At 41.4% G+C, this 15,123-nt stretch overlaps 1 protein-coding gene, 1 long non-coding RNA gene and 1 pseudogene across 2 annotated transcripts; 2 read left to right on the top strand and 1 right to left on the bottom strand.

Moving 5' to 3' along the window:
* Positions 1-8,161: 8,161 nt before the first annotated feature.
* On the top strand, positions 8,162-9,517 carry LOC134203209 (uncharacterized). The gene is made up of 3 exons (XR_009977531.1): positions 8,162-8,312; positions 8,390-8,480; positions 8,546-9,517. It is a non-coding gene; the product is annotated as an uncharacterized LOC134203209 (long non-coding RNA).
* Positions 9,518-10,410: 893 nt separating this feature from the next.
* Positions 10,411-13,137, top strand: LOC134203214 (beta-1,3-galactosyltransferase brn-like). The gene is made up of 2 exons (XM_062678098.1): positions 10,411-11,711; positions 12,643-13,137. The coding sequence occupies exons 1-2, from the start codon at positions 10,711-10,713 to the stop codon at positions 12,836-12,838; spliced, it is 1,197 nt and encodes a 398-aa protein (XP_062534082.1). The 5' UTR covers positions 10,411-10,710; the 3' UTR covers positions 12,839-13,137.
* A 948-nt stretch (positions 13,138-14,085) lies between these two features.
* Positions 14,086-14,785, bottom strand: LOC134203215 (uncharacterized; annotated as a pseudogene).
* Between the last annotated feature and the right edge of the window lie 338 nt (positions 14,786-15,123).

Raw genomic sequence — 15,123 nt, forward strand, 5'->3', positions numbered from 1 at the left:
ACAATCGGTTTGTGTGTGGAAGACAACCAGTTAAGCCTGGTAAAAAGTGTTAAAACCGCAAGAGATTTTTGGGAACAGTTGCGTGCGTACCACGAAAAGTCAACGCTGACTTCCCGCGTTTCTTTGCTGAAGAAATTGTGTTCGTTCAACTTGAGTGAGGGTGGGATGTGGAGAAGAACCTCCTAGAGCTTGAGGAGCTGTACGACCGGTTGTCGGCAGCTGGACAAAATTTGGAAGAGCCGCTGCGAATCGCCATGATTCTCCGGAGTTTGCCGGACTCTTATGGCGGGTTAGTGACGGCCTTAGAGGGTCGGCCGGACACGGACCTAACAATGCAGCTAGTGAAGTCGAAGCTGCTTGACGAATATGAGCGAAGACATGAGAAGAATGGCGGTTCAGTGAATGCGATGAAGAGTTCGACGATGCGGGGGAAGAAAAGTGGTGTTGCACACGAGCGGAAGTGTTTCCATTGTGGAAAGCCGGGTCACATGCAGCCAGATTGCCGTTTGCTAGCGCGGCAGAAGAAAAGTAACGAAGAACGGAAGAGGTCCGAAGAAAAACAAAGTGCCAAGCAAGCGAAGAAAAACAGTAGTGGTGTGTGCTTTATGGCCGGAAGTGCTCCACGCGGGTCGTGGTTCATAGACAGTGGGGCTAGTTGTCACATGACGTGTGATAAAAGTTTTTTCTCGACGCTGGAGAAGAAGAACGGCCCGAAAGTTTTCCTGGCTGACGGGAAAATAGCGAAGACAGCCGGCCATGGTGAAGGGACAGTGCTCGGTGTTAACGGTAACGGTGATGCGGTCGATGTGAAGCTTGTTGACGTTTTGTATGTTCCTTCGTTGACGAGTGGGCTCATTTCGGTGGACAAGCTGACCGAAAAAGGTTTCACGGCCGTTTTTAGTGCTAACGGATGTGAGATCCGTGATGCTACCGGCTCATTGACGGTAGTAGGAGAGCGCTCTGGCTGTCTGTACCGGCTGAAGCTAGCGGAATCATCAAAGAAAGCTCAAGGTAAGACACACACTACTAATTGTCAGCATCAATGGCACCGACGTTTAGGACATAGGCATCCGGATGTGATTAGAAGAATTCGCGAGGAGAAGTTAGGCACCGGTATGATCGTTACCGACTGTGGCATCCGTGAATGCTGCGAGCCGTGCCTGGAGGGAAAGTTGGCGAGGAGTCCAATTCCCAAATCAGCCGAGAGGAAGTCGACGCAAGTGTTAGATCTGGTCCACACGGATCTGTGCGGGCCAATGCGGACGACGACACCCGGTGGTAAGCGGTTCCTCATGACGATGATCGACGACTACAGCCGCTTCACCGTCGTTTATCTTCTGGAGAAAAAGTCGGAAGCGCCGGAGAAAGTGAAGGAGTACGTTCGGTATGTGGAGAACCTTTTCAACAGAAGGCCGCGTATAATCCGCTCGGATGGCGGAGGCGAGTACGTGAATGAGGAGTTGGGCGACTTCTTTGTCAAGGAGGGAATCAAGGCGCAGTATACGACAGCATACACACCACAGCAAAACGGTGTAGCTGAGCGGAAGAATCGGTCGCTACAGGAAATGGCGACGACGATGCTCCTGGATGCCGGTCTCCACAAACGGTACTGGGGCGAGGCCGTGTCAACGGCCGCTTATTTGCAGAACCGTCTTCCGTCGCGATCGGTGGACAAGACTCCATACGGAAAGTGGTACGGGCGGCAACCAGTACTTCGCCATTTAAAAGTATACGGTTGTCCGGCCTTTGTACATATTCCTGCCGTTAATCGCGGGAAGTTTGAGAGCAAGGCGAGGAAGCTGCGGTTCATCGGGTACTCTGACGCCCATAAATGGTACCGATTCGTTGATAGGTCTACGGACAAGGTCACGATCAGCCGCGACGCAAGGTTTTTGGAGCTGGACAACGGGTCGTCTCACGGGGCGGAGTTGAATCCAGCTGCCGTCGGAAGTTCGTCGATTAGTGACAGGAGTGGTCTCTTCCGGTAGTGCAAACGAAGCAGCAAACAGGAGAAGAAGAAACAGCCCCCTGCGGCGAAGAAACAGTGAGTGAAGAAAGTGAAAAAGAGGACTATTTTTATGTAGAAGATGCTGAGTCGGACGAAGATCGCCTCGCTGTGAAGCAGGGGGGAGATGACGAAGAAGTTGTGAACAGTGCACGGAAATTAGGGCGTCACACCCGTGGAATGCTACCCAGCCGAATGTCGGATTATGTGGTAGGCGTCGTCAGGCAGCAGCAGGAGGAACCAACGACATTTCATCAAGCAGTATCCAGTCAAGAGCGAGATTCGTGGAAGGCGGCGATGGACAGCGAAATTCAGTCGCACAAGAAAACGGGACGTGGGAGTTAGTGCCGCTTTGAAGGGCAAGAAAGTGGTAGGCAGCCATTGGGTGTATAAAATCAAAAGGAACGAATCCAACGAAGTGGTCCGTTACAAGGCGCGGATCGTTGCCCAGGGGTTCACGCAATGCTACGGAGTCGATTACGACGAAGTGTTTGCCCCTGTGACCAAGCATGCCACACTACGGGTACTGCTGTCTATGGCGGCGAAGAAGAAGATGGTGCTGAAGCATTTAGATGTGCGCACCGCGTATCTCTAAGGAGACATAGAGGAAGAGCTCTATATGCGCCAACCACCCGGCTACGAAGTTGGTGGCAAGGAGGAGATCGTTTGTCGGCTTCGTAGAAGTATTTACGGACTGAAACAATCCGCTCGATGTTGGAACCGGAAGCTAAACAGTGTTCTGACGGAAATGGGATTCCAAGCAAGTTCAGCGGATCCGTGATTATTCGTGGCAACCAGAAATGGCCTCAGAGTTTACCTGATCGTTTATGTCGTTGGTTTTCGAAGCGAGGCGAAGATTATCCGCGTTCAGAAGCAGCTGAGTCGGCATTTCGAGATTGTCGATCTTGGCGATGTGAAGCACTTCCTAGGTCTGGAAGTACAGAAGGAGGATGACACGTTCTGTATCAGTCTGGCCAACTACATCGATAAGCTGGTTGCACGAGTAGGCCTAAGCGAAGCGAAGGAGGCAAAAACGCCCATGGATCAGAGCAAACCGTTCGAAGATGGTACGAAGTATCGAAGCGTGGTTGGTGCTCTTTTCTATGTAGCGGTGTGTGCGCGGCCGGATATAGCTACCAGTGTGGGAATCCTTGGCCGGAAGTTTAGTGCCCCCATGGAAGCGGACTGGACAGCTGCAAAGCGTGTGGTACGGTACCTTAAAGGTACCAAAGAATGGAAGTTGAGGCTTGGAATCAAGAAAACTGAAGAGTTGGTGGCATTTTCGGATTCTGATTGGGCAGGAGATGCGAGCACACGGAAGTCGACAACCGGTTACGTGGTGTTCTACGCAGGAGGAGCAGTTTGCTGGGTCAGTCGTCGGCAAAGTTGTGTGACCCTCTTCGACGATGGAAGCGGAGTACGTCGCCCTGGCCGAAGCGTGCCAGGAAGTAGTGTGGCTTAGGCGACTTTTAAAAGACTTTGGTGAAGAACAAGTGGAAGCAACAGTGGTAAACGAAGATAATCAGGGATGCCTGAGCTTCGCCCGTTCCGAGAGGTCCAGCAAGCGCTCAAAGCATATCGAAACCAAGCACCATTTTGTTTGAGATTTTTGCGAGGTGGTGCTATAGTATGTACTGTCCTACGGATCAGATGCCAGCTGATGTCCTGAAAAATTTGCTTAACAGTTGGGGTTGGTCGGTAAGCAACCATAGCAAGGTGACTAACCATTGAGAAGGAGTGATGGAAATTACAATGTTTGACCCTTACTATAAGTTCCGCTAGTTTTATAATGGATTCCTACCCCTAAATGTAATTTGGCCCTTCTGGCAACACGGTTGATGTTTATGTTTATTTCATGTACTTTGTTTTTATTTACTTGACCATCAACATTATGTGTAAATACGTTCAGCTATGTTAGTTCAATAAATCGTCCATTCTGTCCGTGAATGTCCGCTGTGTTCCGCGATAATTTTCAGCTTCCGAAGTCGGTACGCGAGTGTCCACTAGTGCCAAGTGAGAACTCTGCACAACAACCAACACTATATAGGTACTAAAGTGGATACTAGTTAACTTCACGGAATCACGTATGGACACCCTCAGCAGAGTGGTTTTGTGTTTGTTTATTTATGCCATTCTTGTTTCATCTCAAAAGCATGACATCCTTGCTTGACACTGACAACTTAACTGTCAAAACTAGAAAGGGTGCCCAAATGTGCCGAAAGTGTGCCATACTGTGCCGCGGGCACATTGTGCCGAGTGGTTTACCCCTTGCACTTGTGTTTCTTTCCAATACGTCCGTTAAATTTCTTACACAAGATTGAAAACGGAGTTGTATGTCTGTTCTCTGTGTTCAAAACAAAATTGTAGGGCTGTCAAATTAAAAAATGTTGCACAGATAAAAATAAAAGTTGATTATTTCGGTATAAATAAATGTTTAAGCCAAGCACAGACAAACAGACATAACACTCGTCAAATTTCCATCGTTCACTGATTTGCTGGTCAATTCAAATAATCATTAGTTGACCAATCGATCACTCGTGGCGCGCGCATCGTTTTTGCTCGAAATTGACGTTTGCTCACTACCGCCATCTGGTTCGTGATTTGCCCAACTAACTGAAATCAACAGATGTCGTTAATGTTTGAACGACGATGAATTTAAAAAGTAAATGTTCAATGTGTTATGTCTGTTTGTCTGTGAGCCAAGTATAAACTCTCAAAAGTCGCAGTAAGTCCGAACCCATGGCATATTTATTTAAACTTGGATTATGTAAAAGTTGCTCTCCATTTACAACTATTTATTCTTAGGGCATCTTTACTGCCCATGATTTCATAGTTGACGTAACAACCAGCACCATCGATGTTGGGAAAACGCATTTTTATTAATTTTACCTGAATCATCATATCAATCAACAAAATACATGAACTAATCTGTCTAAATGGACAATATTAGTAGTTATTTTAAGGCCGCGGGGAATTAATTATTATTCCTTTGATTGAAGTGGTCAAAATATGCATACGACAGTTTATGCGATCAAACAAACGTTTTGTGAAATGTTTGTTCCCATAACATGGCGTAAAACCAGGCTACTACGTGTGGTTATACAGCGCTAAAGAATAATTGTAGTTAGTTCCAACGATTTATTGATTGAAGAAGGGAAATCTTTTGAAAAGTTCGAGTTTCCGTGAAAGGTTTTTCGGATAGCTCTTTCCGTGAAAATTAAAATTATGTGGTAAAGATAAAATTATGTGTGGAAGAGTTCGTGTTGCAAAGAGTTTAATCAGTACCGTACGGGGATTTTTGCACTATTACAGCATTAGAATGGTTCTGTAACAAGTGTACAAGCAGTTACCGTTGGTCAAAGCCCTCTTTCCTACCAAATTTAAAGCAAACATGGTTCCAATCCCTATTTTAAAATACTCGAGTAGACGAGGATTAGAAGTAAATCAATCGTGATTAGATTGCCAAATGAGATATGGGCCTGATTTATACGTAGGATATCAAAGCACAAAATATCAGACGAAAATATCCAAATTTGCTCTGAAATATCATGAGGCTATCAGTGGTACTTGGAAGAAGTAATTAATATCTCGAGCTATTAGTTTGTTTTTATCCATAACACTTAAATAACACTTCGGTGCATTTTTTTGTTGATATTCTTGCCTGCTCTTTCGAATCTTACATCAAAGTCCTCCATATCATGTTTTATAATTCAGTTCTGTCCACGTAAGGTAATGAAAAACATGAATAAGAATTGCATTGCAATTGTAAAACTAAAATAACAGCCGTGGAATATATTAGGATCCTTCCCGGTAAATGTGCTTGAAATATACATACAAATATTATCAAGCTGAGGTACAAATAAAAAGCCATTTAACACGCAGTAATTCTTATGTATTAAGTCCTCAATGGCAGACCTCTCCTGCCACGCAAAAAATGAAGCTAGATTTTGGTTCTGATATGCACTTTTAGAAAATATCCTTAAATTACTACATTTTAGAGGAGGAATGGGGATTTAGATAAGTGTGATTTCCCATACACAATTATGATATGCTTCTAAAAAAAGTGTGACACAAATGGATAATCATTGCGTTACACAATTAATGGATTTTCATTCTTCTTTTATATTAAACTTCCTTTTGAATGATCGCGATTGTCTTAAATCAAAACTTTTTTCCACAAGAAATGCTTGCATTAGCAGGAACTTGTATATTAATTTTTTGGTTACAAAATCAGTTACGCCCAAATCATAAAGTAGTCCTGAAATATGACAAAGTAAAACGAAAACCTCTGTTGTGCTTAATTAGTGGCTTGTGAATGTCGAAAAAAATGTGAGACAGGTTTTTGCTCCGTATTGCAGCAGGTAATGGAGGTACGTCAACTTATGCGATCAAATGATCATTTTTCCAAAAACAATTATCGCCATAACTCGAATGTTTCCGAACAAAACATGAATATTTTTTCATGGAGCATATGTATAATCGTACGAAGAATCCATATCCGCAAAAAAGTGTGTTTTGGTCATTTTGGCTTATACGTCAACTATGTGATCATGGGCAGTATTAGTAGAGTTATAAATCGTATGGGAGTTAGGAAATGAAATTGAAACTGTAAAAATGCCATCTTCAACAGACGTTATAGTTTTAAAAATTCGTTTTAAAAAAACAGTTTCGTCGGGAAATTTATAACTGGAATACTGCTCAGTTATATTTTTGCACGAATTTGCAACAGAATTTACTCGAGTTTCACACTTAATTTAAATTACCGGGCTCGGTTATCAGATTACCGATTTCTCAACAGCTGAGCTCTCGGTACCAGCTCAGTAAAATAGTTCAACTAATTACCGAGGACTCGGTTCTGAGTACCCGGCGGCAAAATGTCAATTATTACTGAGTACTCGGTAATAAAATACCGAGGAATTTGTAAAACCAGTGCGGACCTCGGTAATAAAGAATACCGAACAAATTGTAATCCATATTTTTGTATTTTCTTTGATAAAAGAAAAGAAATGGCAAGAACATTTGTGTTTATTTATTTTCCATATTTATTCCTTAAATATTTAAAAAGCATGAGAAAAAGATGTTTTTTGTAGCACGGGTAATCCAGCAACTTGAGAATGCGGGAAATAATAATTTGCCTGGAATTTAGAAATATTATGTATAAAACAGTAATATAACAAAATGTAAGAACTAACCTGAACTATGATCAAATTAGAACATTAGAAAAATTATGTGCCTTGTACCGGCCACTTCAATTAATTTACAAATAAAACACATAATTTACGCAACAGTTTCCTTCAAAGAAATCAGAAATCAGTTTCTTTTCACTAATATGGCGCCACATCAAGCGGCAACTGATCGATCGAAACTGAGAGCTCGGTAGTTATTTGACCGGGTGCTCAGTAAAGTGCATTAATTTTACTGAATGATCGGTACATTTTTGACAAGTGCAGCGAGCTTTTTCCAGAACAGTGTTGCTCGGTAATTTATACTACCGTAAACCAGTATTTTATTTTGAACTACTGAGAAAGCGGTAAAAATCATTACAGAAATCAGTAATTTCACTTGAAATAACTGAGCTCTCGTTTCAAATTTCCTTTTACCGTACAAAATCAGTAAAAAATATTACCGAGCTGAAATTCTTAATTTAAGTGTGTTTATTTCGTTCAAAACAATAGAAGATGACGTCATCAGCTACAAAAAATACTATTTCATCGACATCATAAGACTTTGACATTTGAATTGGCCTCGGAAGATTATTTTTTCGTTTTCCAGTATAAAACATGTGCAGCTTATAACTGCTACTGAAGATGCATTTCTTGTTTTATATCTTTGACAGTTACAAAATGTAAAACTCGGGGAATAAATATAACTATAACTGTAACATTACTAAAGATGCCCTTAACATAGAAAACGTAGTTTGCGGGCTATCGCTTGTTGCTGTGCCCTCTTCGACATATTGTATTGAAAAAAATAGTATTGTGCTACGGAAAATATAGTACTGTCTATATGAAAAGTGTTGAATTTTCTTTAAAATAAAAGTAAAATAATTTAAAATGATAGTTATAACTCCAATTTAAGAGTGTTTTCAAATATCTTTGGGTGTAGATTTAAAAGTTCCTTGTTAAACTGTCAAACCATCCAGCTTCTCGAGGTCTTTTGACAGCAGACAGTTATCAGTTTTGTTTTTACTCTTCCCCTTCCCACGCAAGAATTTGTTTGTTTTTATTCGCGAGAATCAGACCGCCACGGGTAAACATCTTCCGAAAGTTTTGTCTGATTCCTTTTGGCATGGCTGCTCGTCATAAAGGTAAGAAAATTATTCGGAATATCTAGGTGCTGAGGGTGCTGACTGCTGATAGACTAATTGGATTTGCTTACTTTCAGGAAAAAGTTGTAAACCGTTTGCTTCAACATTGACCGCTACTGGATAGGCCTGCCGTTTGCTGTGCGATTATTTTGACTGGAGAAAAGTCAAGTGAGTAAATATTAATAACCAGCATTCATAATTATTAATGATTTGTTAATATGTTCATTTCTCAGACTGCTTTGGATGCTAACTACCATGAGCGATTTTATGCTGATTGTCGGTGGAAATGGACAATGATGGAAGACGTCCTTACAGTCTCACAAAACTGTCTGAAAATGCCCGTTTTCCGTTCAAAGCCAACGCCATTCGAAGAGGGCACAATATGTCGAAGAGGGCACAGCAACAAGCGATAGCCCGCAAACTACGTTTTCTATGTTAAGAATAAATAGTTGTAAATGGAGAGCAACTTTTACATAATCCAAGTTTAAATAAATATGCCATGGGTTCGGACTTAAGGCTGCCTTACACCTCGGGAAAATTTTCCGCCGGATAACCAGTAGGATCCGGATTTAGAAGTCGTAAATTTCTAATAACTACTGTTGTAGAATCACTCGACATGAGAGAGAACGATCACACACGAAACACGACTTACCTCACAGAAGTCTGTACTGAAAAATGGCGACGAATCATAAGGATTCAAAACCACATCCGCTTTAGCGTTGTTTTGCAGTGCGAGCCAGTGGTACCAACATTTCCTCGCAGTGGTACCAATAATGCAAGACAGTGCTACCAATACCATTGTCAGATGAGGGAAAGGATTCTCATGAATCGTAAGGCTAGTAGGCACCTCACACTTTTAAATCTACACCCAAAGATATTTGAAAACACTCTTAAATTGGAGTTATAACTATCATTTTAAATTATTTTACTTTTATTTTAAAGAAAATTCAACACTTTTCATATAGACAGTACTATATTTTCCGTAGCACAATACTATTTTTTTCAATACAATATGTCGAAGAGGGCACAGCAACAAGCGATAGCCCGCAAACTACGTTTTCTATGTTAAGAATAAATAGTTGTAAATGGAGAGCAACTTTTACATAATCCAAGTTTAAATAAATATGCCATGGGTTCGGACTTACTGCGACTTTTGAGAGTAAAGGAAATGTAAAACATTTCAAGGACCTTTTGCTGTACATCGACATTAATCACAGACAAACAGACGTAACAGTTTGAACATTTTTCAGAAAAATCCATCGCCCAACTCCTCTACAACCATCTTGCGAGCATGTTGCACGAAACAAGGTTTCGTATGACATTGTCACCAGAAGGCGCTGGAGTGAAATGTCAAACTCGAAGGATTACGACGCTAGCGCCTCTAGTTGTGAAACGCGCAATCGATCAAATTCAAATTGGTCGTTGAAGTCATGGTCGATGGAAATTTCTCTAGTGTTACGTCTGTTTGTCTGTGTGTCAATGTTGATTTGACGTTATGTATAGTTTAAAGTTGGACGGAGATTAAGGTCAAACTATGTAATAACAATAACAATAAATGTCAATATATGACTTATTTCTCGTTTAAAGTTTAAACTGTATAAATATATTGCGCATAAGCCCCAAAATTTTATTCCCACCTTTGGGTTTCCGCGCCGAGCACTCAGCGCCAGACTCGGCGACAAGGAGATGGTGGTCAAGTTGGTACTCCTGATTTTCTGACAACTGATATCGATTGGTTGTGTGAGTGCACCGGTGTCAAAAAATAGAGCTTTCAGCTGAAAATTTAATTGTCAAATGTACATTTTGACAGCAATATAGATGTATGAGTGAATGAAATGTGCAAATGCTCTATCGCGGAAGCAGTCGCTGAAGACAAGTGTCAATGCTTTCGGTGACGAAACGAAAAGTTTCAATGCAAAAAGCAATAACACTGTTTTTTGTTATGCGGGTGGGAAGTAATCGATTCAAAATTAATCGATTAATTACTCCGATTAATTCGATTAATTTGCGACATCTCTACGTGAAATTTCGGAGCTGTCAAATTTTTTAGCTTCACCGGCGTATCCCTCGTTTTGACACCCGTCAAGAAGACGACGAAATGTAAATAAACAAAAACTGCCAAAGTGAGCTTGCGGAATTTGTCCAACCCGCGGATCCGGGATTCAAAATATGAAAATCTTCATTAATTTTTCAACTAAGAATTGAAAATAAATCGGATAAAGTGCTCTGGGTGCTCGGAGAATATTGATTAGACATGAAATTGTCATTTATCGTCTGATGTGTTAAATTTTTCGGTGATAAGATATCCGGTGGGGTACAAAAACAGTGTTTAATTAAATTATCTAATTATGTAAGTTACGAACATTTTGATTGAGCGGAGAATAAAACATTGGGCAGAATGCTTCCCCGTATTTGCATAAAATTTAGAATCAAATATGTGATCTCGTTAATGCTGACGCTTCTGGTGTTGGAGTATTTCGGCGCGTTTACGCACATGTTCGAGGCGGACTTCGAGCGTACATTTAGCTACCCGATGGAAGGGGACATCCTCTCCAATGTATACCAGCTGCGGCACGGACAACGGCCAGCCGTGTTACCGATCAATGGGTACAACTATTCCTTCATTACGGACTGCCAGCACAAATGCAAGGAGGATGATCGAATGATTGCACCCCGGCTGGTGCTTGTGGTGAAATCCGCCATGGAGCATTTCGATCGTAGGGTTGCGATCCGAAAGTCGTGGGGCTGGGAGAAGCGATTTTCCGATGTGAAAATTCGCACGGTGTTTGTGCTGGGTCGGCCGGCGGCCGCTAATCGCCGGTTGCAGTCTTTGATTGATTTGGAGTACGCGAACTACAGGGACATTGTTCAGGGTGATTTTGTGGATGCTTATTTTAACAATACGATAAAGACCATGATGGGTTTTCGGTGGGCCGTTAGCCACTGTCCTCGGGCCAGGTTTTATATGTTCGCGGATGATGACTTCTACATTTCGTCGAAAAATTTGCTCAAGTACGTACGAAACCCGGTGAACTATCCGGAATATCTGGAAGAGACGGACGAGGCTTTGAGGAAGTTGGCACGTAGACTCAGTCAAACTACCAGCAACAACAGCGCATCAGTTGGGGAGGAGGTGGACACTCAGAAAAACGCCACCAATGTTCGAAACAAGCGGCAAATATTAAACATGGACATGGAGCTCCCGAGGGATGTAAAGCTCTTTTCTGGATTTGTGTTCCGATCCGCACCGCACCGGCATCGTAGCAGCAAGTGGTATGTTTCGCTAGAAGAATATCCGTGGGACATGTGGCCTACCTATGTGACCGCCGGAGCGTTCCTGCTGTCACATGAAGCCCTTTTCGAGATGTACTACGTGAGCATGTACACCAAACATTTTAGGTGAGTTTATTATCTTTCGTACCTAGATAAAATATATATTCCCAATATGAAATTGGTATTAGCTGGGCTCGGAAACGGTCCGTAGGGCTACTGTTACTGCCTCACATGTAGTGTAGGTGTCCTAATGAAGACAATGAGTGAGAAGCAGATAAGATGTTTAGCATTGTTCAGACATCTTTAGGCAGTGAGCAGTTAATAAAAACGGATTTTTTTTGGGATGAATAGAATCAATATGTTTGGGGTATGTAGTTTTGCAGTCAAGTTCTTCAAACTAATCGCAATACCAGAAGAAACATTTTCTTACATAGTAGGTATTTGTTTCTGATAACATGCTCCTACATCAATTATATTCACAAAAGGAACAATTTTGGCTTAATTATGTCGTTTTTATTGCTATCATACGTGCTCACTGCTGAAAACACCAACTTGTGGATCGATCAACCAATTGAAGATTAGAAAGAAGATGGACTAAAAATATCGCAAACGATTGTTCGGTACTTGATATTCGATAAGATAGAATGTAAATGTGAGAGTTCTTTTAGTACTCTTCCAAATACTACAGAGCAAGTTGGTAGAATAACGGCCCTTTTGGCAGGTATTTGTAAACCAAACTAATGCGGATGAATAGCCATCCCCAGTTAGCCCTGCGAGCAAAGACGTAGGATTGGTAATCCGGAGATGACGAGTTCGATTCTCGCTCCAGTCAAGGATGCTTTCGGATGGAAAACATTCTCGACTGCTTGGGCATAGTATATCCACTGTACTGCATTGCTTTCAATTAAAAACAGTTGAAATGGTAAAAGAACACTAAGTTGAAAAGCAAACGAGGTTCCAGTTGGAACGTATAGTCTAAGAAGAAAAGTTTTTTGCAACCTGCAGTAGTTAGAACAGTCCTAATATAATAAATTGTTTCTATCCGTTCAATTTTCAGATTCGACGACATTTACTTGGGCATCGTTGCCCTCAAAGCCGGAATTGAACCGCTACACTCGGAGGAGTTCTACTTCCATAAAGCACCATTCCTAGGACCGCAGAGCTATAAATACGTGCTGGCCACTCACGGTTACGATGATCCGGAAGAACTAGTCAAAACCTGGAATGAAGTGCGAGCGGCAGGCTACGCCTAGAGAATGGCACGGACTTCAGATGCGCCACATACTGCGGTAGTTTCCCGAGGCCAAACGAGAATTGAAACCTTTTCTTCCTCAGAATAGGGCTGAAACCGTTACCCACTGATGATGGAACAGGTCCAATGAAGACAAACCCACAATTATTTATTGACGTAAAAGTAAGCATTTCATTAGCAGCCAACGAATGTAGTTGAAGATCAGTTGTATTAGACATAGGATACAACCGTCAAACTGAGTGACTCGCATCGTTTAAGCTAAGTCGTTCGAAAATTGTAGATAAATGATCGTTTTAGCCATTTTCGTTCAACATACATTTCACGGAAAGAGTATACTTTCACTCCAAGCGATGTTTTACCTTCTTCGTATTCATTATATTCGATTCACTGGGCACTTCATAGCAACACATACCTACCTAACTTAATCTAATTCGTTCGAAAGTTACATTTGTCGTTAATCATAATAGATGCGATAGAATACTCGGTATGTATATCGATTAGAATATTGCTTATAAGGGAATATCCATAAATTACGTAACGCTTAGAGGGGGAGGGTGGTTGCTTGAAGTGTGACAACCCATACCAAATTTTCAAATGCTTCTACAAAAAGTGTGACATAGGGGGGAGGGGTTGTTGAAAATGGCAATTTTTGCGTTACGTAATTAATGGATCTTCCCTAATAACGCGATTTATGTTATTTATGCGATTTTTTGTACCTTATTTAAGATAGGGAAATTTTCAATAAAGTACAAAAAGCCATTTATACACAAAGGTCGCTTTTTACGCGGTTTGGATTTTTTTGGACTTAGTAAGCTTTTTTGAACAAATTGTTCAAGAAGTGCCAAGTGTCGTGGGTCACACCCAGTTTGACGGTGTCTTAAAATTTAGCGACATAGAAACAATTTTCGACAACGAGTCTTCTTTTTTGCCATGTTTATAGGTAAGTCAGTTCATCCATTCACTTGAACTAAATGGCCTTGGTCGAAAGTGGAATATCTTCAAAATGAAATTAGGATGTTCACGCAAGCGACCCGCATTCAAGTCAAGTGATTTGCTTTACCTGAACCCTAAATTAGTAGTATCTCAGTAGTGAATTACAGGGTAGAGTTTTGAAGTTTTTCTATAGAAAAGCATTTCAACATAGTTCATACTTCGATCGAAAGTCAGTTCTCCGACTCTCCTTAGACTGATTGTGATAAAATAGGAGGATTGTATCTGGTAAAAAAGCATACATAATACAGACATCGATTTCGTAATTTCGTACCAAAAATATATGCTAGTTATATTTGAATCAAGATGATCGTCTTATTAGTTATTTGTGCCTATGTTTATTGTCTAGAGATTCTGATGCTAAGTTCATTCATCTGGGATTCTTGATAAATACTAATGGAATTACAAAATACAAATATTATACCTACTATTTAAAACCTAGCGGCTAGTTTCCTTTTTCTCCGTCCACTCCGGGCATCCGGAATTCCTTTTCGTTCTTTTTGACCGACATCAGCAGGACATGCATCGTATCGACCAGTTTATTATAGCCGGCTTCCGATTCCGTTAGTTTTGTGTCCTGCTCTTCAAGCTTTCGGCGATTCTGTGCCAGAGATTCCTCCAGAGTGGCCAACTGCTGGCGGAGTTTACGGATTTCCTGCTCGACCACAGCTTTCTCATGCTCCTGGACAGCGACCTTCTCTGCCAGTTTCTGGCGCTGCGTTCGCAACTGGCTGATACACTTCACCATCTCCTGGTTGTGCGCCTGTAGCCGTGCTGCTGCCTCGAACATCGCAACGCAATATCAGAACTTGTAACTTATATCAGAAGTTTTGAAACAAACGAAAATTTGTCTTCCGAAAATCAGTTGTTAAAAGCTCAAAGGAAAACAAAATAGAAGTGGCTGCAACGGATTAAAAAAAACTTAAAAAAGAATCATCGCGGGATCATCAAACAAAAAGTGACGTTTCGGATACGACAGCACAAAGTACTAAAATGTGTCGGAGTTTATTTCTAGCTCCACACGCTTATAAATTAGCCACGTTTATAAACGTATAGGGGTAGTGCACCGGTTTTGGCCAACTTAGTGCCTATTTTGGCCAACCCTGAAAAATACATATTTTTGACGTAAACTACGTCTAAGGGGAAGACTCAGATACAGGGTGTAAAACCGAAATTTCCAAATTCGAGACCGTCACGAAATTAGGATAGATTTCAAACGCTAATAGCGTCTTTATCTTTCGATGGATTTTCGATATTTGCTTATCAATCGATTCAGAAACTTTCCAGCAATTTGCC

The sequence above is a fragment of the Armigeres subalbatus genome, unplaced genomic scaffold (genome assembly GCF_024139115.2).
Source record: "Armigeres subalbatus isolate Guangzhou_Male unplaced genomic scaffold, GZ_Asu_2 Contig1685, whole genome shotgun sequence".
In the NCBI taxonomy this organism is placed as follows: Eukaryota; Metazoa; Arthropoda; class Insecta; order Diptera; family Culicidae; genus Armigeres; species Armigeres subalbatus.

What these genes read in the sequence shown, in the direction of transcription:
- LOC134203214 (XM_062678098.1), top strand. Translation starts at nt 10,711, where the DNA reads ATGCTTCCCCGTATTTGCATAAAATTTAGAATCAAATATGTGATCTCG. An exon ending in ATGTACACCAAACATTTTAG is followed by an intron (nt 11,712 to 12,642) that starts GTGAGTTTATTA and finishes TTCAATTTTCAG; the next exon opens with ATTCGACGACATTTACTTGG.